General features: G+C 29.0%; 1 protein-coding gene across 1 annotated transcript in view; it reads right to left on the bottom strand.

The window, feature by feature from the left end:
• hyd (E3 ubiquitin-protein ligase hyd) overlaps window positions 1-27,722 on the bottom strand; it is a 169,577-nt gene that overhangs the window by 56,509 nt on the left and 85,346 nt on the right. Inside the window, 10 exon segments of the mRNA XM_067286014.1 lie at window positions 394-515; window positions 4,501-4,739; window positions 4,806-5,052; window positions 5,128-5,245; window positions 8,220-8,344; window positions 11,562-11,652; window positions 16,895-17,020; window positions 23,734-23,815; window positions 25,922-25,945; window positions 25,947-26,117. Coding sequence (XP_067142115.1) covers window positions 394-515; window positions 4,501-4,739; window positions 4,806-5,052; window positions 5,128-5,245; window positions 8,220-8,344; window positions 11,562-11,652; window positions 16,895-17,020; window positions 23,734-23,815; window positions 25,922-25,945; window positions 25,947-26,117 — 1,345 coding nt within the window.

Genomic DNA, 27,722 nt, shown 5'->3' with positions numbered 1-27,722 from the left:
TTAGATCACTAAGTTTACTTCCTCCTCTTCTTGCATTTGCCATGTCCGGTCCCCCTGGACATTGGTGATTATAATGGTGCAAGTTTTTTTTTTTTTTGTTGTTGTTGTTGTTATGGTCCATAGTGAATCCTGGAAAATGGAATCCCAGAGTGGTTTCCCATTGCTTTCTCTGGATAATTGGTGATATGGGGAAAATAATGCCTTCCAGGAAGTCTTTTTAAGGGTAACTGGCCCCTATTCAGGCATTACAGACATGGAGAAAATCAAAACTCCATGTGGCCAGCCAATCCTGGCAAGGTACAAACTCCCAGTGTTCAGGAAACAGAACTGCTTGAACACGGGTGGTGCCTAAGTTTACTTACTATAATTAAAAAGCTTTTAGAAAATATTTACCTAAATCAGAAGCTGGTGTTTTCCTCTGACCAGAAGTTCTAGGACGAGAAGGCCTGTACTGTCTTTGTTCAACAGCTTGTCTGCCTACAGTCTGAACCAAAAATAATAAAATGCTCTCCCCCCTAAAATAAAATAATAATAAATAATTAATACTAATAATTTATTTTAGATTTTTGAAATAAATCTCCAGCAAGCGTATTACTTAAATTAATAAAATTTAAACAGAACCTATTGTGTATTTTGTTTTTTAACATTGATTATTTATACTTAAAGAATTTGGAGCTATAATTTTTTTCATTCATTTAATCTGGTTTAATTTCATTAAAAAATAAAAACCTTTCATAAAAATTTTTTCTTTATTAAAATGATATTTTCTAAAGATATTATTTTAACATTTTCAGTTATTAATATGATCTGAATAACTAAACTAATTTTAGTTCTATGCTAACTGATCACCAATAAGTGTATTCACTCCATGATGCAACTTTATATTCAAAGAACAAAACTGTGTAAAGTTTCTATGAGCCAGAAGTTAATTTATTACTATAACAATTTTGAGATATAGTTGAAACTGTCTATTGCAAATCTTACAGGAATGAGAAAAGAAATTTGAGATAAACAGGCTGAGCTATAGAGGTTCCTAAACAGTAATTAGTTTGATTAGAAGTACAGTATTTTATTAATACAATAGCAAGTATAGTGTATACCTATATTAGGTATTAATAAAAGATTTTTGACATACCTTAACAAACAGTTTGTCAATAGTTTCTGACGCCTGACCTTTCTTCAACAAATAAGACACAAGCCAAACTTAGTTATTCAGAGAAAAGCAGTATGAAATGGAGGACCTGATTTTGCACCAATTCAAGAAATTTTTAGCCTATTTCTACATTGCGATCATTAAGAAAACATCGCACAGAAAATAGATTGAATATCACCCTTTTCATCAACAATTGCTAAAGAATTATAACAATCTATTGTGAAAAGAGGGGAAAGTCAACTTTTGAACAAGTAAACAGGATGAATCTTACAGGTCTTGAACCAAATATGGTATTATCAACTCCATTTAAATGATATCTTAGCATCATCATAAGCTCACATATGATCTTACACCTGCAATTGCATTTCCAAACATCTAATCACCTGATGGGTTTTCCCAGGCCTGAGGAGGATAAAAGAGGCTAGAACTAGAGTCTCAGGGTAGACATCCCAAAGACCATACAGAGTGGACATCTCTGGCCTCACCATACCCAAGGCAAACATATCCCAGGCACCATACAGAGCAGACTCCACCATAGGTGACCCAAGCAGAGCCATATTCCCAAGGGACTCCAGCCTCGCCAGAGCCTTGACCTATTCCAAGGTAGACATCTCCATGGCCATACTCAATGGACACTCCAAGAAGTGACTGAGACAGCTTTCATCTGTCCCAGCTCTAGACCTCCACATGAAGACCGACGACGACCCAATACTCCAAGAGGTCAAATCGGTTACCTAACAAAGATAAACTACTTAAAGAAGTGTAAACTCTCTCTCTTGCAATCTACATAGCCCTAAGTAGACGGAACCGTAAGGACGGTATTTTTACTTGTGACATACTCAGTTGTTTAGTCGCGTAGCTTTAGTATAAGTACTCTTCATATATAGTTGTGTTGCATAGTATCCTATATACTCTAGATTATAGTTATATTAAACTTATGTTGTTTGTTAATCAGTCTACCTGTCTTAATCTAACTTTGGACATTATTGACTTACCCATCATGTTCCCACAGTCAAATCCACCCTCGTACTCCACATTTGTGTATGATTTACCAGTTAGGATGCCTTTAACCTTATCCTAACTGGTGTCAGGTCCTGATGTCAGTAGGTTCTGACACCAGTCTGACAAGCAATCCCGACGACAAGATAGCAAATAGCCATCCAGTGACAAAGTGAGAGGGTTCTATCAACTCATTGCCAACTAGGCAGTCAATAGGGAACCTCCCTTTGCTCTCAGCTTCTCACAGCAGCATTAATTGTAACTATGTACTGTATTGCAAGAGATGCTTCTCTACTACAATTTATGATATCAAAATGTAGTTGCTGACCCTAGAATTTATAATTGGCATTTCAGTCCATAATTTGAGATATAGAGATTTTAGAAGAAAATTATTTGAAATAAATGTTAAAAATATATACAATTTAGGCTGAAAATACAGGAGAAAAAAAATTAATTTTGAGATAAATATATTTGAGATAGACAGGTTCAATTGTGTAAGAAAAAGATGGAAGGATTATATCTTGAAAATGTTAACTAAATAAATTACTTTTGAACAAATAAACTTAACATTTTTGTCTTTGAATATAAAGTAACAATACTAAGTAAATAAATAAGAAAAATTATCTTTAATATTCATTACATAATACAAAAAACAATGTTTAACAAAAATACTCTAGCTAAAAGCTGATTTAAAAAAGTTTCAATTCTATGATTAGATACAACATGAATTTAGCATTGTTACTATTTCTAAAGTTGACAATTTAAAATTCTAAATCTTTCTAATGTAACAATATACAAAGATATTAAACATAAATGAATAGCATTTAAATTACAAGAAAGACATGAGTATTACTAATTCATTAAAATTAAAAGAAAAATATAGAAGATAAAAAAGGCTGGAGTTTACAAGCTCACAGTATTTTACAGACAAATGAAACACGAATGTTTTTATGCAGACATTACTAAAAATCATTTAAGATAGAAACAATGTAAGAAAATATAAAGTAATATTGAAACAACAATAGATAAAAACATTAATGCACACAGGAGAGACTTCATTAATAGTACAAGAAGCTAAGATCCTCAAAAAATCAAAATTACAGAATGTTCTAAAGACATTATAATAAACAAAAAATCCCATAGTCTGTGGTACATGCTTGGTAGCAATATTTGCATAATCTCTCTTAGAAAGTAATAAAGGTCATGGCAGTTAATGAAAACAGAATGATTAAATTACCAGAGCTAAAATACACCTATCCCTCGTTTTACACGTTTTCGCTTTTACACGGTTTAAAAAATAAATGTAGAAAATAAACTGGCTATGATCAAAAGGAACAATTTTTAACTCTAATCTACATCTATATTCCAATCCACCTTAATTATATGTTATAGTTGATATTTAGGATTCTAGGTGACAGTTTTATTTCAATCCGTCAAATAGTAACCGATAAACCGATATAGGGTACTCCCCCATACGCACGAAGTTGCATTCATTGCACATAGTTTTAAACCAGAAAATTTTAATTTTTCATATTCATAAGTAACAAACGATTACATTATTTTTAATTACATTTTTTACATTACATTACATTTTTATGAATCTTTCAGATTTTATTTTTTGTTCCTTTGTGTTTTGTATTTAATTAATAAAAGAATATATTTTTTTTTGCCTTTCAATATTTCTGTTTAATTTATGTACCTTTAAAAATTGAAAAAAATTCATAATTAATAAACAACGAAATTATGGGTTTTTTGCATACTTATCGATTTACACGGTTTTACATTCAAAAAGATACAAATTCGATTTACACATTTTTCTCAGGAACCTATCTTCCGTGTAAATCGAGGGATAGGTGTAATTTGTAATTTAACATTCTATTTTTACAGTTAAAATTTTAGTAAAATATTTAGATTTTGTCCTGAATATTTTTAGTTTAATTTTATTAAAAAATAAATAAATAAATAAAAAATACCACCTTTTTGCTAAAACACCAAATAATGACACATTCTCTGCCATGATAATTTTAAAGTTCTGAATTTGTTGTTCATATTCCAGCATTTATACTGTACATGAAGATACACCTCAAGTTGCTTCAAAAACATATTTATCAACTAAAAATTAATGGCCTGTTTTTATTTGGGCTATTCAGGCAGTTTTTATTTTGTATTTGTTTATTAGTAATATCAACTATAGTAGCACATTGAAGAAATTAATCATAAATTAATCTAAAAAATAACTTATTTTATCATCCTAGAAAATGTAGTATTACTGACAATATCCAATCTGACTGATATTTAAAATCAGTAAGTAATTTTTATACATACTTGAAAATATTTATTATATTTACCTGCTATTTGGCAAAGTAACCAAATCAGTTTCACTAATTAAACGATTTAATAAATGATATCGAGCACCTTGATGACCAGAGATTAATGCTTTACATTTACATTTTTCCCAACAATCACAATATGCAGTTGGAGATGTCTTCTTAAGTTTACAGTCATGTCCCTTGTGACAAACTCTAGCACATTCTGTACAACAGCATAACGATCCAGTTAATCCACAAGTCCGACACTCAAAAATATCCTGAAATAGATTAACTAAGTAAATATAAATGCAAAATTTAAATTTTATTTTAAGTCAATTACATACCTGGTTAATATGTTCAGCACCAGTCCATGTAAAACTACAAGTGTCATTACAACAAAGAACATGAAGTGGTGAATCATCCGGATGCGAGCCTCTTGGATACAACATACTTTGAAGAATCTTTTGTTGTCCTTCTACATCACTCATAGTCTCACGAGCTATCCGTTGTGACGTATCCATTAAATATAATGCAGCGGGATATGCACGACCAGCTATAGCTCCCATAAATGGTGTACATCCTTCAGCATCTCTAAAATACAAAAATTATGAAATTATCAAGTTCTTATCTGTTTATATGTGTAATAACAAAAAAAAAAAATCTTACTTAGCTGTAAGAAGTTCTCTTAAATAAGGTTTCAAAACAGGTGATTCACAAAGCAAACCTAAAACATTCAAAGCTGTGTTACGTCGCTCCGATGGTTCAACAGTAGATGATAACGAACCTTAAAATAAAAACATTTTACAAAATTTATGTAAGAATTCTAATATATACAAAGAATAGTTTATGAAATTAATTATAATGTATTTAGAAATTGTTTGTTAGAATTTAAATGTTTTCAAAATGATTCTCTAATAGAAAGAATAAATAACAGAATGCCAACAAAGTTTTTAAATAATTTATATTTTTTGTTCTAACTGTAATTTATACTTCTGATAAAAGTCATTAACTTTGAAAATGATTAAGTTCATAAATACTGTACTGACTTTATAATAAGTTAAAATTATGTTAATGCTGAAATAGAATTGTGAAAAACTAATTTTAACATATGTACTTTTAAAAATATTAATATTTCATATTTATAGTAATTACTAAATAAATTAATTTTTGTATTAGTATAAAAAATTTGTATTAATAAACAAGGTTATGAAAAGCAACACTTTCATGACTTAAAAAAAGCTATGAAAACCAGAATTGTGAGAAAAGCTACAGATTGTGAATATGCCTATTGTTTGATCTCTTGTTTAGCTTAAGCTCTTGTTTTTATTATTGGTTATTATCAAAGTATTTCCAAACTTTCAACTAGTGATGGGATGATTAATCGGAATCAGGAACTGAGAAATTTGGACATTTCCCAGGAATTGGAATCAAGAAAATCTTGTCACGATTTCCAATTCTTCCACATTTTATAAGAAAATTAATTATTTGTTTCACTTGAAGATTAAAATTTTTTTAAAATTACAATATTAACAATTAAATATTAGTTTGTCAACATGAAATTTTTCAATAAAGCAGCGACAAAGTAGAGAGTATGCAATGCCTCCCATACACAAGGTGATGTCTGTCACAGAGGACCCTAAGCATGGTTACTAGATTATCTAGTAAATAATCTAGTAACCATGCTCTAACTGTCCCCATTTTAGGGGAGATACGGTGAATTTAGGATTGCTATCCAGCCAACTTAACCAGCATTTTTGTCATACAGGGTATGACAAAAATGTGTAAAAAGATTTGAGGGGTTGTAGAAGAGATAATTTTGAGTCAAAAATGGTAGGGCCATTTCTTGATTTGAAGCGTTTGTTTTTAGTTATAAGAAATTCGAAAAATGTGATATCACTTCCTGTTTAGCGAAATGCCAATGATGTATAAAAATATTTGTTGATAATCGCATGTTCATTTGATATTCGTTACTTATTATCTGCAATTTTATTAATTTGTTACTTGGATTTTGAGTCTTTTTTGTAACAATACATGGCTTAACTTCATAAGTATGCATCAGGCTGGTGGTAAGTTCCACAATTAGCCAAAACTTGCATATTCAAAAATGTTCTTAGAACAAATTTTGGCAAATTGTGAAACTTACCAGCCTGATGCATGTTTTTAAAAATTTTAATTATAACCGAGTTAACACTGAACTATCAGGCTATCAAGTTTCAAATAGAGGCTGGCAGTCAGCAAAACAGTTTAAAATTTAAACAAAATTATATTTTAATTGAAACAATATTATATAAAATTGTTTTTAATATTTAGTATGTTTACATGTATTGATAAAATGACTTTCTCATTATAATTATGAATTTTTATGATGATTCACAGATGTGTTGTAATATGTTAAATTTTCAAATAAGATTCATGCAATTCTGAGTAAAAATACTTTTTGTGATGTTTAATGCCATTTTGAGTTTTAAAAACTGATTTTTCATGATGAGTTGGTCTAGATATTCATGGTTTGAGTGAATGAATTCAAAAAATGGTTAACTCATGACTATGACATTTGTTCAGCTCATTTGCAAAACCAGCTGGTATTAAATATGATGGAGTTAAATCATTTACAAAACATGCCCATTGCAAAAAGTATATATATAAAAAAAAAGCATCTTCTCATTTATCTTCCCCTCCCTGTGGTCATTGCATTGGCCAAAGAAGCAGTTTCCAAAGAGGGTGACCCAACATGACATAATAGAACAGTTCTTCAAGTAAAAGTAAATTAATTAGTTGTAATTTCTTTGAAGGTAGTGTTGCAATATTAACTTTATTATCTGAAATAAGTTTACAAATTTATTTTGTAGTGCACAATAAAAGCATGTATGTCCACTTATAAATAGAGAATTTTCATGTTTCTTTTGATAGATTGATTCTGGAGTTCCCAATCATTTTCCATTCTTCAGATTGATGTTAATTAATTAATGAATGTACCATGCTTGTAATGTAAATCATTAATTTTTCTAAACTAAAATAAACTTTAGAAAGTATTCAAAAGAATCAGAATGGTATCAGAATCAGGAGAAATTTGGTATTGTACCATCACTACTTTCCACAACCTAAAAATCAAGATTAATGAAAGAAAAGTGAAGAGAGATTACAGAACAATTGAAAAAACAATAATTTTCACATTAAGTCAGTAACCTTAATTATCAATTAACATACAACGTGCACTAACAGTATATATACAACGAAAATATCAATCAAGGTATAACAATAATTATTTTACAGTTAAGGAAGTGTTCAGAAAAAATTGTTTTATCATCTTAATTAAGAAGAGTATTTTTTAAAACAAAATAAACTGTATATGATAGATAATTTTTTTACAGTAATTAGAGTTGTACTTTAAAATGAAACTTACCTAATTTTGAAGAGAAATTTGTTCAATAATCAAACAATAAGACTATAGGTCCATTTTCATAATGTATCATAATAGACAAAACAAATTTCATATTTATAAATTAAAATGTAATAAATTTAATTTATTCTTCAATTTTTTTTGGCCATAAAAAAATTTGAAATATTACAAAAATGCATAGACCAAGAGGTATTCAATTATTATAATATACAAGTTATAAAAAAACAGTTGTTTTTCCATATTGTATAAAAAAAGTCAGAGTTATTTCTATAGTTCAAATTCACATATTTTCATCAAATGAAAATATGTGAATTTCTTACGACAATATTATAGCATTTTATTATATTATAATATTTACCTGTTTCTGCTGGTTCTGGGGGCCAACTCAATGTTGGTATTGCAACATCAGGATCTCTATTGTCAAGACCAGCAAGACTACGAGCAGCAGAAGTCGCACGACGCATCATTTCCCTTAAAGACAGACTAATAAATAATTAGATAGAATATAGTTTTACAATAAAAAAAATTAACAAAACATATGTACTGAACTTTCTTATAAGACAAATTTGTCTAAAACATTTCAGAAAGCTTATTGTGTCTTAACAAAATAATAATAATAATAAAAATAAAATCAATATAATATCAAAATTTAATTCTTTCAATATTACTATATTATTTGACAATTTATAAATAACAACTTATTTTTATATTAATTCCTTTATACAAATTTTATACAACAGAAATTTTTCTTTTAATAAAGACAATCCTTATATCAATTTATAAAATAAGAATTTACCAATAAAATCATAAAACATTAAAAATTAAGACTATATATCATTAAAATATAACAGCTAATATGATCATCATAAATCTGAATAAATCATTACATCATTCTTTTCAAAATAAAATATTTAAAATTAAAAATGACTTCAATAATTCATTTCATCTAATACAATACAAAAAAAAATTTAGAAGCATATAAATAAATGAATGCAATTTATGGCCAACTTTATTTTTCATTATATATCATCAAATAAATTCCTAAAAATGCAAAATTTTAAATATAGCAAAAAGATACTAAATACTATATTTATATATGAAAAATGGGATAAGAATAAATGTTTCTGTGACCAAAAGAATTTGAATTAAATAAAATTTAGGCTTTAAAGTGTCCATAATTCATTTATATATGTTGCAATTTGTAGTTGTAAAAACTGTAATTTAAAAACATAATTGTTCACTGTTCACATTGTATTATAATGTTTTAAAATTATAAATGAGTGAAAGTATTTGATTGATTATCAAATCATTAAATTATTGTAGTTAATTTTATTGAATAAAAGAATTTATTATATAAAATGCTATATATAAAATCTGAGTAAAATAATAACGTCTTCAGTTTCATTTAAAGCAATGTTCCAAATACTTATGGTGTATGCCAACATATAAAGCTAGGTTTACATTGACATACAAATCCCTACAATGTACTGTACATACAAACTGCCAATTCATCCCTTTTTGGCAACTGTTTAACCAGTTTATTAGAAGTCAAAATATCAACTTTTGACAAACTTCAGTCAGTACAACCAATAAAATTTTCACAACTAGTATTCAAAACTTTTTTGACCAATCACACTAACTCTAGTTGTCTAACATACTACAATATGAACATTTAGCTTCAATTAGTGTTTCTTCATAGTGGTTCACATGGCATTGCAAACTTAGCTTAGGGTAATATTTTTGAAGCCTGAAAAAAATCTCCCCAAAACTACAGATCAATTTAAACAGTGATAGAATATTCAGACCTTTACCACAGAATGGTAAATAAGTGGAACAGTTCTCCTACCAATTGCTGTGAACCACTTCTTGTAACTCCAGGGAACCACCACAAATATTTAACTAATGTTTGGTGAACTTACTAACCTGTATTTTAAATAATAAAAATTAAGTATAAATGAATACACTACACCACACACTGTTTCTAACAGTTAATATTCCAACAGTATCACTGATGCAAAACAACAGTATAAGAAAAAACATACTATAGTGTTCTGTTATCATATACTATATGTAGCAGTACCATTTTACTACTACATCATGTAAACTATAAATGCTTTATTGGAGGTGTTGATTTTTGCTTAAATATGTTTATCAGTAAACTTGATGTGCAATACAATTCTTACAAATATAACTCGCTGAAGATTTTTAGTGATTTCTTGGTGTCCTACAAGTACCTCTTGCTTGCATTGTTTTTCTACAAACTAAAAAAATATATGCATCATATATTGAAAAGTATTGTTTAGTGTTTATGTAACAGTGAAACAGGAGACATAACAAGTGACAAGGAGAGGGGAAGTTCTGGACTGTGTGCATGCTCCATCAGTCTGTGTTTAGACTCGTTCAGCTAGCATCTTAGTGTCACTGGAAACATGTGATCACAAGTGACACTAAGATGCTAGCTAAATGAGTCTAAACACAGACTGATGTTTATACATAATGAGTGTGAACACAAGTTTGTGTTCACACACATTGTGTATAAACATCAACAACTATAGTCTGTTATATAATAAACATGCCAAATTCTTGGGCTATGTAAAGCAGTTATGCTGCCATCTCGTATTAAGTTTAATGACAAATTCCAAATTAAATTTTTAAAATGTCTAAATTAAAAATTAATTATTTATAATTATTAAATTTAATATGAGATGGCAGCATAACTGCCTACATTTAATTATAGCCTTTACATAGCCCAAGAATTTAGCATATCATTTGGCGTGTTTATCACACACATTATCTGTGATTTTTTTTTGTTTTCTGCAAATCGAATTTGCATTTCAGGTTGGTTCATTCCGAGCTAGAAGAAATGATGATGATGACGATTCATGCTCCTGAACAATGTACCGTATTTTACAGACTATAAGACGCACTTTTTTCTTCAAAAAATTGCCTCCAAAATTCAGGAGCGTCTTATAGTCCGTAGCCTCCTATAGGTATTTTTTTTAAAAATTGCTTAAAAATTAAGGTGCGTCTTATAGTCCGTAAAATACGGTATATTGTATAATCTTCCTTGAATAAACGTTATACATAAATATTTGAGTATTTTTTTCGTCATGGAACGCATTATTGTATTTTACATTAATTTATATGGGAAAAATCGTTTTGTTTAATGAGTGTTTCACATTACTAGTAAGATTATGGAACGAATTATGCTTATTAAGTGAGGTTCCACTGTATAACCTTATTACATTCTTTGCCATAGACTATCATATTCACATTCAGTTTTAGCTGATAGGTAGCCTACAATAAGTTTGGGAACTGACTTATATAGTGTGTGCACCAAAATCATGAAATTGTTTTATATGCCCAGTTGACTCGTGCTGATGTACACAGTATTCATTTGTATTTAGAACTGATAAAGAAATTTCTAAATATAAAATTTTAAAAATAACAATAGATAATGTCAAGAGAAATAAAATTGAAAATATCAAAATAATCTATTACTCCATTAAATATTATTAGTTTTAATAATTCATGTAATAAATAGTATTGATTAAGCATTAAAAAATGTATATATCATACTGAACAGGTAAACTGAAATATACCAGTAATAAAAATTTGTTTTAACCATTATTTTATAGATTATTTTTTTAGTTTGGTTAAAACCATTTTCTATGAAATTAATAATAGAATCTTAAAATACCTGCGAGTTGATAAGCCAGAACTTGGTGACGATACTGTTCCACTTAATATATCTAAAGATTCCAGACCAGTATTATTATTGGTATTGCTTTCTGAATAAAGATAAAATTAAGATATTATAATTATTTTGAAATTTCTGTTTATTTCTGCACATGATTCTCATTATCATCATCAAAATTAAGTAATAAATATTAATTCATTTAAATAGATTATTAGAATACATAGAGGAGACTGTTGTACAGTACATTAGGACATATTGTACAGTACCTAGAGAAACTTTGGAATACAACCATTTTTGTCTGTGGTAGATGTCGAACATTAATACAATATTGTGTTAGTCACTAGGTAGCACTGTAAGTGAAATTTGAACTCATTTTAGTTTTTATTTGTGCTATCAATCAAATATCAAGGTTTATGTTAACAATGAGTCAAGTTTTGTGAAAAGTAAGTAAACTGATAATTTTTAAAATATATACAGTAATTATCCATCATGTTGTAATAAACTTTTTCAATGCAATTTATTTATAATCCAATAACTGATAAAGTTATTAGCATAATTAAATACATGTGTTTACCCATGTATCTTAGGACAGAAAACTTTTGTACCTTGAAACTTTTGAACCCTGTTGATTATGGGTATCCCATGGGTATCCCAAGGTACAAAGCATTTTTTTAAACTTTCTTTTGTTATTATTAAAAACAATGGGGCTGTTTTTCTTGTTTTTAGATGCCAAGAAACAAACAAAAAAAAAGAGTAAAAAGATATAAATATTTTTAAAAAATAAGATACAAGTTTATTCTAGATCTACAAGAATGTGTTTTATGCATTAAAGATATAGTACTGATGCTTCCCAAACTGTGAGCTGTGAAAACTGAAAGAGAATCTAAAAAGTTAACCTTTGACATAAATTTATAAAATTAATTGATCCATTTTTAACACTGTTCCATACTGTTACATATTATGGACTGTATGATGTGAAAACCCTGTAATTTGGAGAGTTCATTACTTTCACTTATTTTAAAAAGGTCAGATAGGTCAGGAATGACACATGTCTTACTCAATGACTACATCAATGAGTCAATTAAAAGTCGGATTAACTATAAACAATTGTTACACAAGTTGTAAAACAAAACTTAACCTTCCGACCCCTCGACTGTTGATTATGGGTAATAACCCTCCTAACAGTCCTTAACCCTTTGCCCCCGAAGGTACTGATCCAGGTGGTGTTTTGTTGACTTAAAACATTTTAATTAATGCTTTTTTTTCTTAATTAATTGTTTTCCGGTAATTTTTTATTTCATTTTTAGCATATTCATGCAATAATATTACTATAATAAGTTCATTTATGCTATAATAAGTTTATTTAGCTATAATAAGTCAACACGTTATAAATATTCAAGTTGTGGTCTTCAGTTTTGGTATTTTATATATTTTTTTATTTTTATCGAAAATATCTGCAAATGTTACATGTATTGCTACTGGTAATCATATGTTTATTACAAAAATATATAATTTCGTTCGATATGAAGTGAATAAAGTATATTAGTTCATTATATTAGTTGATAGCAGAATAAAATTTTGATTTCAAACACATGTTTGATATAATGTGCGATAATTTTACAACGAATAAACCTACATGCATAAATTTTATATCGAATTGTACAAAACGATATTCTATGTCTTCTTGGCTCAGTGCCAGCAAACAACTAGGTAACTAGACAATGTTAATTTTCACAAAATGTTACAAATTATCAAGTTCGTATGTTAGTTCTGATATATATTATTTTTTTGTTATAAATTTTTTTAAATAAAATGTATTGAAAAATATTGTATTTAAAACTAAAGATATTAATAAATGTATGTGATTTTTTTCATATAGATATAATGATAATTTGATTTTTAGTGAATTTTTAAAATAATATTGCCTGACTGACCTATATTGCCTTCAGAGGGATCTCAAAATAAACATAAACAAGATGTCAGGGGTAAAGGGTTAAAAGGTAATACATTTGACTAAACGTTCGATTCTTGATCAACAATCATTAGTGACAGATCGAACTTATGACCCCTTTCATCACCTGATGTGTGAGTCAGCTTCTGTTAAATTGGATATAAAAAGGGGCTGAATGCAGACCTCGGCGTGGACATCAACAGAAGACACAGGACCTGTCCCACCATATTCCTCAACGATCACCTCCAGCCCGACTCTGCCATATCCTCTGACTCTGCTCCATCAGCCAATTCACCGATAATCTAGGAGCTATGAAGAGATCAGGACTCGAGGTATTCATTTAGAATGAAATGATTATTGTAAACTCTCTCTCTCTCTCTCTCTGCCGAATAGTTTATAAGTTACTAGTAGTAATGTTCATCCAAAGAACGCACCAAATAGACTCGTAGATCTATTAGATGGTCGCACGATTTATATCTTGCATCGTTTATTGAGCATATCTATATTAGGACTTAATTTTGTAACCTCCTCTATCCTAATTTAGAGATATTAAATAGTTGTTATGTTTAAGTTAAACCTGTCTCTTCCTTGAGTACGGACACCTTGCCAACTTGCTCACGGTTTCCCCACTCCACAATGTGCCCTCTTATAGCCATTCTTTGACAAGAGCCGCCGATAAGTGAGGTTTAGTCCCCAGCTAGCCCTCTCAGTTCTGACAAAGTATGGACTGTAGTACAACATAAACAGTGCAGTACTACAGTCCATAGTACTGTGAATCTCAGGACACTTATTTTAGAATTACAACATATTTCTAGAAAAAATAATTGTTTCATATGTACAGTACTTCTCTTTTCTGTTTTTATGAAAAATCACATTGGTTTCCAAGTCATAAATTTGTGTTTCATTTTGAATAAAATGAAGATTATAAAAGCATATTATGTAAAATATGTGCCTAAATACAACAATCTCCTCTAATCTAATTTTGGTAATATATTCTAATAACATAAAATATATCACCACCACTGAAATAAACTACAAACTATTTTCTTTTTAATTTCTAGTTTTAAAGTTAGTATTATAAATTCAGCAAAGCCTTTAAACATTTCTTTAACTTAAACATCCAAAGATTTTAATCCCAATAAAGAAACTGTAAAATTTGGTAGAGAGGGTTTATTAATAAATTTAATACTTTGAAATATACAATTTTTATAAAAAGGATATTGCTAAGTTCTTCTCTATACTTGATATTGTGTTTATTTTGCCATATGTTGTTAGGATGAAATCATTTATATACAACAAAAATAAATCTTAAAACTAATGTCAATGTTTTAACATAAATTAATGCTAAACCATTTAATAATAATATATCAAATATATTATTATTAAAAACATTACATATAACGTATTAACTGATTTCAGCTATCTGCACATAATGATGGTACAACAGAAACAAAGCTAATAGGCCATATATCTATGTAAGTAACATTGTATATTATATCAAATATTTGTATGTATGAATGCATATATATACACAACCTCCAAAAAATACGCATAACCATTAATTTGGCCCATATCTCAGGAATTACTGACCAAAAATGATATGAAACAAACAAAATATTCTACTATACATGAAACAACCAAAAAGAAAAAATTGCATATATATTATGTCAAACAAAAAACAGTAATAGAGTACTAAGCATTGTTGTAAATCTTTGTGCAAAAGATGATTAACAGCAATTCTATAAACCTATGAAACCTTTGACTACTATCCTGAGTACTTTTATTATCTGGAAACATTTACATAAATTTTCCACTGTTCATACAAAGCTACGGAAACAGTCAGCTGTTTTTATTTATGTCTTGTGCTTAACATACCATTACAATTACACGAATTGCCTAGTTTCTTTAGACAGATTTTGAAATACACATCTATTTCAGTATGTGCAGAAGCCAAATTAGCATTTTAAAAAGTGATTAGAACTAGACAGATACTGAAACAAATGTCTGTTACAGGATGGGCTAGAACTTCAAGGAATGGCTAAGCAGTTTCTGAAATGACAAATTTCAGAATTGGAATTGTATAATCATTTTATTACTTATATATATGTTTATATATAATTTTTTTTTTTTTTTTTTTTAACTCTTTCTACCCTGTGGGCACTAAAAGGGCTTCATATAGCAAGCCCATTATGAATTTGGCCAGGCCCAAAATGGAACAGATGGGTAGTGAGGAATGGGACCCGACAACTCTGGACAAACCAACTCCCAAAAATTCCTAAGGATTTTCAACCTGTCCGAATTCAATCCTGGGTCTCCCAGAGCAGTAAGCTGCCACCATGACCTCTCGGCCATCCGACCAATATTTATATATAATAAGATGACTATACAATTCTAGTTATTATGCTTGAAAACACATTTACTACCCAAGCAAAAAAATCTTTGGAATCATATTTAATTTATTTTTAAGTTGAAGAAATTGAATTACAATATATAATGAAAAATTCCAAAAAGTAATTTATTTTATTTTCTCTATCAATCATTTTATGCAATATGAAATTCAGATGAAATAACTTATATCTAAGAATATAATCATGTAACAAAACTTGAAATGTATCATACTTTTAATTTCAAACTAGAATTTACACTTGATTATTAAGTTAAATATTAATAAATTGTTTTTACCAAAAATCCCTTTATTGCAAACAGTTCATTTGTAACTGCTTGTTTACATAATCTATATTTTTAGCTATTATTAATATGTTGAGAACTTTATATACTAATATTAAGAAAAAGCCAGATGACAATTATATTTTAAAAATTCACAAAAATAATTGAAGAAACAAGAAGTCTTCATTTTTTGTCCATGTCACACATTAGGAATAAGATAACCTTATGGCATAGTTGACCTTTTATTGTAGACTCTGAGTTTTTCAATTATCTTTCGAATTTTTAAAAATTTATACACACACACACACACACACACACACACACACACTAAAACGTTAAAGATAAAATATATTCAGATTTTTCAGTTAACTTATTTTGACTAAGAACAGATTATCAAGAAAACTTATCACTCACTAAGAATACCGTATTTTACAGACTATAAGATGCTAGGGACTATAAGACGCACCTTAATTTTTAAGCAATTTTTATACAAAAAAAATACCTATAAGACGCTATGGACTATAAGACGCACCAGAATTTTGGAGGAAATTTTTCGAAGAAAAAAGTGCGTCTTATAGTCCGTAAAATACGGTATATTTTTATTAAGTATTTTGAAAGTTTTATAAAAACAAATTATCTTAAAAAAAGTGATAATTAAAATACAGAGAGAAGTAAGAAATGAAAACAATTTTAAAGCAATTTTAGACAAATATACCTCCAGTATCACATTCTTTATTAGAAGCAGGAAAACAAGTTGTTATTGCAGCATGAAAAATATTACGATTTCCATCACAACGTTCATTTAAAATGGACTGTAACGTATTTTGTGCAGAGAGAGACCCTAAATATTAAAAATAATACAGATAAAAATTATAATTCAAAAATGTATTTCAAATTATTTAAAATGCTTTTAAAGTGTAATTTTTATTCATAAATATAAAATACTTAAAATAATTAAGTATAAAATTCTCATGCCCTAAATTTAAAAAAGTCAAAAATTTCAATTTAAAACAAGGCTTTTAAACTTTATTTAAAAATATGAAAAGTATTATGGCACTATTTAATTTATTTTAAGCATAAGTTTTAACATAAAAATTCATAAAATAGTTTTCCTGACTCTTTTTGAATTACTGACAGTAATTTAGTTTTGCAAACATTATTAACTGAAATGTTGTTCAGTAATGCTTTGTGTTTATTTCCCAAGCATGAAACAAATTTCTTCCAAAATCCTTAAAAGATTGAAAATTCCAAATCAAAAGTTTTTGAGAGTGGATACTTGCTTATGATAACTGAAACAGGAAATCCTCATTACTTCAAAATTCAAGGATGAAATAATCACGACTTTGAATTATCAAGTTTCAAATTATCCAAGATTTACATATTTCTGTACAATATGCCAAATACCATGTAACCAATATAATTTATTAAGAAAACAGAAATGGCTATATATATATAACATGCTATTTTTGTTAAATAATATATAGGTTGCTTAAAAAGTTTTATCCTACATGTCTTCTATTGGTCATAGGAAAATGAGTCTTTCACCAATCAAAACAACATGAAAAATAAGCAAAGTGTGAATCAAGTTCCTATTCCAGAGTTTTCCCTGCAAGCAGTGTGAAAATACCAGAAAATGGCAGTGTAGATAAAAATCAAATATCACACATCCATTACAGTAGACCCCCTATAACACGGTAGATACATTCCGTGTTATAGGGGGGTCTACTGTATATTTTTTTTACATAATCAGTAAAGATGAGTGTTTTCAGAAATGTCTTCTGTTTTTAGGAAACATTGTCCTTCCTTGAAGACCATTACATGGTGGTAAAACAGTTTAAACATAGTAATTTTAGTGTGGAGGATGACCCATGCTTAGGTAGGCCAGCAGAAGCAATGATGTCAGAAAATATAGCTGCTGTAGAGAAACTTCTCAGTGAAGCTCAAGCAAATCACCTATCAGCAGATTCAGAAACTATTAAATATTAATGCATCACCTGTTCATGACATTCTGCACTAGCACTTAGGATTAAGAAAGGTTTGTTCACTTTGGGTGTGCAAAGGAGCAGAAGCACAAGGTAGAATGGTGTAAAAGAATGATTAAATGGTTTGAGTCTAGGACATCCAAGGATGTTAGCAGCATTATAATGAATGATGAGACCTGACTGTATTATTATGACATGCTAACAAAATCTCAGAGCAAAGTTTGGCTCTTTGAAGATGAAACAACTCAGAAGAATTTCAAAAATCACATTCAACAAAGAAATGAATGACTGCTGCATTCTTTGTAAAACATGGTATTGTGGGGAGGGTCAAACTAGAAAAAAAGCACACAGTCATTAGTTCCTGGTACACCCAAATGTGTTTGCCAAAAGTCATTCAAAGACTGAGGAACATCCAACCAAGATACTGGCTTGACACATGGCTTCTATACCAAGATAATGCTCCAGAACACAGGTCAAAGGATATAGTCACCTATTTGATCAAGTCTGAACTAACTGTTTTAGATCACCCTCTACAGTCCAGATCTTGCTCCCTGTGACTTTGGCTTATTTCCAGAAGTCAAAATGTCTCAAAGAAAGGTGATTTTCCAGTGACTATGAGCTTCTGGCAGTGTGGGATCAAGAGTGTGCTGATCTCCCAGAAGAAAAGGGGAAGGCCTGGTTTGATATATGGCAAGATGCATTAAGTGTGGTGGAGAGTATTTTGAAACACTCGAAAAAGTAAACCTGGAGGACAAGACTCTCCAAGCATGTAATAACATAAATAAACTACAAGTAAACAGCACATGTCCAGTGAGAACCTCACAGGTTGCCAGATAGGTTTTATAGAAAGTAAAGCAGAATTCTTGAAATGTAGCCCAAAAAGTAGTAAGTCACCCAAATCTAGTAGCCCAGAGCCATACAAATATGGCAATCTGCTATTTGTAGCCCAATCTTACCTAGCCATATTTTATGAGATAAGAGAAAAAAAAGGTGACATCTGAAAATGTATTACTGTAAAAGCAAAGCCATGTTAGCCAGATTAGAGTTGTCCTTGGTCTACTGTTCTCTTGTAGTATGGAAGCATTTTGTATGCATATCACAGTTTGGACAGAATTTTCAGTTCAAATTTCAAACTAACCAAATTCTTTAACATGTAAATCTCTGTATCCCCAGCCAGGACAAATAAGCACAGTTACAAATTAACAAAATTTTGGACTATCCAAGTTGAAATTTACAAGGATTTCCTGTAGTATGTGATCTTGTTGAAAACGAGAAAGGTCAAATAGATAAAGTATTAATAGGCTCAAGTATTAAATCATGGCTCAAATATAATGGTTTTATATTTGAGCCATGATTTTGAAGCCAGGATAAAGAAAAATGATATATTAAAAATATTTGCTGGACATTAACAGAAAATAATGTCCATTTAAGTACACCAGAAAGAAACATTCTGAATACTAAATAATTTAGAGAATGCATTCTTATAGATTTTAATAATAGATTCATCTTCAAGTAGTACTAGATTTCCAATTAAAGGGCCAATATAAAAAGTATAAACAGAAAAGTGTGAGATCCAGGACCTGATTTTTCTCTATTTTAAGGAAATTTTTTAACATATTTCTCCATCGCAATCATTAAGAAAAGATCGCACAGAAAAAAAATGTTACCCTTTTCATCAACAACTGTTAAGAAATTATAACCATCTATTGTTAAAAGAGGGGAAGTCAACCTTCAAACAAGTAAACAGGATGAATCTAACAAGTCTTGAACTAAATAGTATACTATCTGCTCTGTAAAAACGAAATCTTAGCATCATCAACAGCTCACCTATGACCTCACACCTGCAACTTTGTCTCCAAACAGCAGATCATCTGATCATTTTCCCAGGCCTGAGGAGGATAAAAGAAGCTCATACTTGAGACTCGGGGTGGACACCGGTGGACCCGACCAAAGAACCAAGTCTCCCGTCCCGCCATATTTCTGGTGGACTCCAACCCAGGCTCCAATCTTGCCATATTCCAGAGCAGACTTCCTCCAAGGCTCCAGCCTCACCCTTATCCAGGTGGAAATGCCCTATATCTTGGGCCATGCCATATAAGCCTCACCAGCAATAGAAGACAACATCTCTCACAGAGATATTTGGTAGTTTGTCAGAACACTTGTAAACTCTCTCTCCTTAATGTAGATAGAATGGGAACAATTTCTCAAGAACCTCACAAGCACCACACTTACGCAAAGTATGTAGTTATCTTGTAATCTAGGTTTATATCATATATATTAAATATGTTAGCTTGTTTAAACCTGGTGTTGACTCCATTTTTTTGGCTTTTAGACCCCTATCAACTGGTCCATTGTGCTCCCCACTCAACAGTTGAATCAACCCTTCCACTCAACAATTGTTTACGAATTGTGAGTTAGGACATGACCTTTAACTATCCTAACTGGTGTCAGATCTTGACGTCAAAAGGATCTTGCAATCCCAACAACAATTTAGCAAATAGCCATCCAGTGGCAAAGTTCGTAGGTTTTACCAACTTGTTGCTGACTAAGTGGTCAATAGGGAATCCCCTTTGTCCTCGGTTTCTCACAAAAGATTGTGAAGGAGTTCAGACACAAAGATTTTGTTGGTAACAGTAGAGGATCCAATTGTTTTTAAAAAATTAGATAAAATATCAAATTCAGTTGTATGAAAAAGTCAGATGACTTATTTTAAAACTTTTCATCCAATCAACATACAAGATACATTTGACCATAAACCCCTGTCAAAAATTGAATAACAAATATATGTTCATTTATTATTATTTTAAACATATTTTCTCATATTTTCAACAAGCACAGACCTTTTCTTAGATAATATAATGCCTAGCTCCAACTGCTAACAAGATTTAAAATAAAATATTTTAAGTTTTTCATTTTTTATCAAATTTTTTTGTAACAAATAGTTTCCCATCACTTTTTATGGCCACAGTTGTTATTATTATTATTATTAAATAATTTAATGTTTAGTTTTTTTAATATATAAATATAAGCAAAAACATTACAATTATTGTGGTATAATGCATTTTTTTTATAGTGCACTAATTTGCATATTTACCAGGATGGCATATAAGCAAAACCAAAAATTGAAATTTTGTTGCACACATTATCATAAATCTTTGTCAGGTGGTAGAAAACAATCAATAAATTGAAAAAAAACCATTACTAAATCAGAATCAAGCATGAATTTTTCAAATGGTGCAATTATTAAAAAAATTTTTTTCATTTGTTTACATTAAATTAAAATTTTCTATAATCAAACTTCTATCAACAAATCCTTACTTAAAATATATATCAAATTAAATGGAAAAAATGACCTTTCATTCACTAATAATAAAAACTATAAAGTAATTTATTTTCAAGTGCAGAAAAAATGTCAGTCTCAAAAGTGCTAATAATGTATATGAAAATTCTCTTTTTGATGACATATGATATAACTCTAATTGCAATTTTTTTTAAATGAAGCAAGGCTGCATATAACAACAAAACAAAAAAAAAAAATTATATTAAATATTTTAGTTATATAAATTTGCTCATTTTAGGCATGTAAAATTTAAATGATTTGTATCTAAATCTATGCTAACTAAAAATATTTCAGTTATATATAGTACAAAAGAAATATTTTTTTAATAAAATAATAGTATAATGGAACCTCGCTTAACAAGCAGCTCTCATAACTAGTAATTCACATAACAAGCAAAGCAAATTGTAAAAAAATGACTTGCTTAATGAGCAACATTTTCTGTGTTTAGCACTCGTTCTGCTAGCATCTTACAAGGGGAGAGCACGACCTGGGAAATTCACTTTGGAATGAGACTTGGTATATAGGTAGTACTTCTTTAGGATGTTCAATCCGCAAAACAAGAAAGTGCAATGGCCAGCCAATTTTAAAAAAAAGGCCTTTAAAAATTCGAGCTCAGCTTATGTACTAATAAGTTTCACTAGGTCAGCAGCTGCTGAGCAGTTCAGTCGACATCGTTCTTGGCTACCGCCAAGTCGTTCAGGGTTCAAATCTCGGTCTCGATTAGTATTTTTTTTTTTTCCTAAAAATTTTTTAAAATCTCGTATATAAAAAGTATTTTGAATATACTGTAAATAAATATTAAAATTTTATTATAATAAATAATTTCATTTAAAAAAATGTTTAACACATATTACATGTCATTTTAATTATAATAATACAAAATATTGTATTTTACAGACTATAAGACGCACCTTAATTTTTAAGCAATTTTTTAAAAAAATACCTATAAGACACTACGAACTATAAGACGCATCTGAATTTTGGAGGCAATTTTTCGAAGAAAAAAGTGCATCTTATAGTCCGTAAAATACGGTAATTAATAATAATAGTTATAAATAATTAGTTATGAAACAACAGTTTTCATTTATCATTCTATTGTATCAAATTTTTCGAAGGTTACTACTCTCATTAATTCTCACCACTTAAAAATAAAAAGTATAAACCTGTCTTTTATATTCATCCTTTACTTCCATTTTAACAAAAATAAACAACTAAAATGTTTCCAATTCCAACAGCATTATATAAATGAGATCCAATTTAACACTTCAGTGTGAAAAGTATCACATTAGACTGACATTTTCAACAGCAAAACAAGATTTTTCTCAAGGTCATAAAAATGGGCATGGACTTATGGACTGACCTGATATTTGGAGTGTCAGTTTACTTTTGGATTTCGAAGAGATCATAGTGTTCCGTAATATATCACACCATAATACAAATAGTTTCAATATTTTACAGTAAAATGTCTGTGAATGAAGATACTATCAGTTTACCAACAGTTGATGATGATTATTATTAATACACTTATTAATTATTTTGTAATATTAAATTAAAATGACATGTAATATGTGTTAAACATTTTTTAATGAAATTATTTAATATAATAAAATTTTAATATTTATATATTTATATACAATATATTCAAAATACTTATTTTAAAAAATTTTTAGAAAGAAAACAAAAAAAAAAAAAATACTAATCGAGACCGAGATTTGAACCCTGAACGACTTGGCGGTAGCCAAGAACGATGTCGACTGAACTGCTCAGCAGCTGCTGACCTAGTGAAACTTATTAGAATTAAGCTGAGCTCGAATTTTTAAAGGCCTTTTTTTTAAAATTGGCTGGCCATTGCGCTTTCTTGTTTTGAGGATTGAACATCCTAAAGGAGTACTACCTATATACCAAGTCTCATCCCAAAGTGAATTTCCCAGGTCGTGCCCTCCCCTTGTTAGTGTCATTTGTAATTACACATTTTTCCAAACTTGTGTTCAGACATATTACATATAAACATCAACAACCATAGTCTGTTATATAATAAACATGCCAAACAATATGCCAAATTCTTGGGCTATACATTAATTTATATGGGAAAAATTGTTTTGCTTAATGAGTGTTTTGCTTTACGAGTAACATTCTGGAACAAATTATGCTCGTTAAGCAAGGTTCCACTGTATTTAGAAATATAAAACACATTATCCACTATATTAAAAATAAAAATTCATCAAAATTTACCTGAATCTCTCTCTAAAGATGTTAATGTTTGTCTTATTGCTTCTAATTCACATTTTAGAATAGGTGGCAAAAGAGTTTGATGCTACAATTAAAAGAAAAATGTTTAAATATCATGAAAATTATAAGATGATCAAAATTTTTTAATTATTATTATACTATCTTGACATATCAATTCTATTGTTAGTACATATAGAATAAAATAAACAATAAAACTAGCAATAAATTTACAATGAAATCATCATTCAATACTTCTACTAATAAATATGATAAAAATAGCCAATTACTATATAATATTTAAACAAATATAATTATTAAAAAAGAAATCTGCAATCCCAGACAGTTTTTTTCTACAAGATAACATGCATAAGGCAACAATTTTCTGCTGATTTATCATCTATAATTTTTCTGTATAATGTGTCTTCTCTGTACCTCAGAATTTCAATGTCATACATTGTTTAGTTTAAAGAACAATGTTCTTGACTAGGCTCCCATAGGAATTCTTTGAACTTTACAATAGCTTGGGCTGATGTAAATCTAATTCAGCTGGAAATAAATTATTGGAGGGCTGAGGCGTTTCTCAGAAGGAACAGAAAATTATATTTCTGTATTTTCCAGGCATAAAATAGAGCCATAAAAATAATTAAATTGTTGAAGGTCACAATGTCCAAGTTATCTTATAGAGATAAATGTCTAAGGTGATAACAACTTGTAGACCATGTCATTACATCATGCATAGCAAACAAAATCCATGATATCATGCTTACCTCATGTAGCAATTGCAAAGGACTGCCATGACAGCATTTCTGATGATATCAGGTCATAAAAAATTACAACAGAATGGAAAATTGCCACATTAGGCATGCAATCATGTGACAATAAAGAAAAGCCATATGCAATCACATGCATAAGAGTGATTTTCTGCAGTGGTTTTTGAGTGTCTGTGATAAGCAGAAAAAAAAAAAAAAAACATTTTTTTCTGCTTATCACAGATGCTCAAAAACCACTGCACCAAAATTTTTACACAGATGGATAGCACATACCATGAGGATATCATAGAAGCACAGCTAAGTAAATCAATTTGGTGAAAAATGCCTGCAAAAAACTAGTAAGCATGGAAAATCACTACTTACTACATGATTACATAGTGGACCAAATTCAAGATTTTGATATTTAACTTTCAGTGTAAACTGATATTATAAATCCTTATACCCAGCATTATTCTTTTCATTTTCCAGTGTTTAAGTGTCTAGTAGATGAGACGACAATATTTTATTAATCTGACATGTCACATTAATAAAATATTGTTCTCTCATCTACTGCTGGATATAAGTATTTATAATATCTGCTTACACTAAAAGTTAAATATAAAAAGCTACTACTACATATTATCATGAGTTAACACTTTTTTGTTCATTATTTACTCTATATGTTTGTTCTGTTTTTCATTCCATGTAATTTTGTTTGCTAAGCCACAAACTCTTGACTATGTTTTGCTTCCATTCAACTTTATGTCAATAATTAACTGACTATAAATCAGTGGTTCCCAACCAGTGGTCCGCAAGAGCTAAAATATGGTCTGCGAAAGATTTAAAACTTTTATTCATTTTAAATTATTATTCCCACATTTGATACAAATTGAATTTAATTTTTACTAAAAATGTTATGTTTTCTATTATAATAGTACTGTTAAAGCATGTTACTCTTGAGTTTAATGATTACTTGTGTTAAAAGTTTTGATTAAAGTTTATTTTTAGATTGACACAGTTTTTTTTTTTTTTAAACCTTGTGGTCCCTGCTAACAACAATGAAATCAAAGTGGTCCCTGGTGAAAAAAAGGTTGGGAACCGCTGATATAAATAGTGCCAAATTAATTGAAAAACAAAAATTCAGAGAAACTATTTAACATTCAAAACCTTTTCATTATTTGAATAAAGTCCATTGGATACATTTGCCAACCTAAATACAGATGGATAAATACAACAACCTAATGTAAATCAAGTGACTAGCAATTACTGTAAATGGAAATAACATTTGTCTTCTATCATCAGTGTAAATTAGATCATTTCCAGTACATAAAACTTAGATTAAACTTTATTTCAATCTAAGATTTTTTATGTAAAATACTTTACTTTATTTCAAACACTTTATTATTTTAAAAATTATTAAAAATAATTTTAAATTATATTACCTCCAATGCAAGAACTACTATTGCAAACTTGGTTTTTTTGATTAGCTGGAACATCTTTAAGAGAGTGGACACCTAATCCAATTGCTCGTGCCGGTGGTAAATCTAACCAAATTGGATCTTTGATACTATCAGTACAATCTTTTGCTAAAGGATATATGGCACTATTCCCATCACGAAGCATTGCTATTGTTTCATTCTGAAACAAAAGATAAAAATTAGTATAAATAATTGTATAAATTTAAATTATTTGTAATAATTATATATAAAGTAACTAACAAAATTATTATTAAATAGTAAAACTATATAAATAGTTATAAATTAAATAAATATAAAATTTAATATTTATTTAATTTATAACTAATTGTGTAGTTTTACTATTTAATAAGGCATCAGTGAATCTTGATTTCTTACAGGAAAGAAATTTTACAGCATGGTTTACTTGAATGTTAAGATTATTAGGCTATATACAAGCAAATTATTTAATTCATTTGACTGATTTAATTAGCAATTTTTTACCTTTGTAAAATAATACATTTTAAAAAATTTTCCTATACACAGGGTTCCTACTCATATTTTTGTTTTGAATTCCCTGATTTTCCCTGACCAACTTTGTCCAAATTCCCTGACTCTCACATTTCTTACAGTGTGAAATATCGATATAATAAAACAGCATTTTATTTACTGTGAACATTGAGTACTGTACCTACATCTATCCCTCTTTTTGCACAGTTGATATGTTTCAAAGACTGCCACATTAAAAAAAAAAAATACAATACATACATCCTGTTAGAAAAATGTTTGATAAAATCCATAACTTCAATGTAAAGAAAAAATAAGCAATTTACAAACGAAACATAAGCTTTTTATTTTATCATCATTTATCATTTTTATTTGTATGTAAATCTAGTAAATACAAAGTAGCATAAAATCAACAAACAGTATTCTTTGATATACAAATAGTACTGTACTGTACAGTACTTAAAATGAACTCAACTTAGAAACACATAATTTTAAAACCAATCCTTCAACAAAAAGAGTAACTTTTTTTTAAAACAGCAACATAAATTTAACAAAAAGTTAAATTTAAAAATTTTCAAATAAAAGCATTTTTTCCCTTGTAAAAAAAATTGATCATGTAAAAAATAATTAGTTTTCTTTTGTCAACTACATTATTTCAAAATTGCATAAAAATAATTGTATATAAAGAGGGATAGGTGTAAGTTTATACTATAGCTTTTCTAACAAATGTATCTAATTTATTGTAAAATCTTTTTATTTTTACAAAATGGACAATCAAAATACAGAAAAACTTCTTAGTATTAATTCTCTTTTTTTCAAAATACAGATAATTAGAAAATAAAAAATTAATTACAATTCACAAAACAAACAACTTTTATATTAATGTAGTTTTAACTTTTTCTCCGCAAGTGTATTTATTTTCATTTCAATCTCTTTTTCTTCCATTTTGTGATCTTTTCTTAACATTTTCTTGTGTTGTTTTAAATCCTTAAGTTGTTGTGTAAGTTTTCTTTTTTCTTCAGCCCTCAGTGCCTGCTGCTTCTGAATATCTTTTTTCTGTTGCAGAGATGCAATATATTGCTGTCTGGATCCTCTGACTGCTAACATTTTCTGGTCTATATTTATTTGATCAATACCATCTGCAAAATGGATCCCATCATAAACTAAGCATTCAGCAACTAAACTTTCTTCCTTAAGATTTTCACTCAACAGTGATTTGTTAACCAAGAAACCACTCTCAACACTTGCATTCCCATGTGAGAAAGAAAGAGAAATTTTGATA

Source organism: Centruroides vittatus, unplaced genomic scaffold (assembly GCF_030686945.1).
Source record: "Centruroides vittatus isolate TY-2023 unplaced genomic scaffold, ASM3068694v2 scaffold_324, whole genome shotgun sequence".
In the NCBI taxonomy this organism is placed as follows: domain Eukaryota; kingdom Metazoa; phylum Arthropoda; class Arachnida; order Scorpiones; family Buthidae; genus Centruroides; species Centruroides vittatus.
The sequence above is the reverse complement of the archived record's forward strand: the minus strand, read 5'-3'. Positions and strand labels throughout refer to the sequence as shown.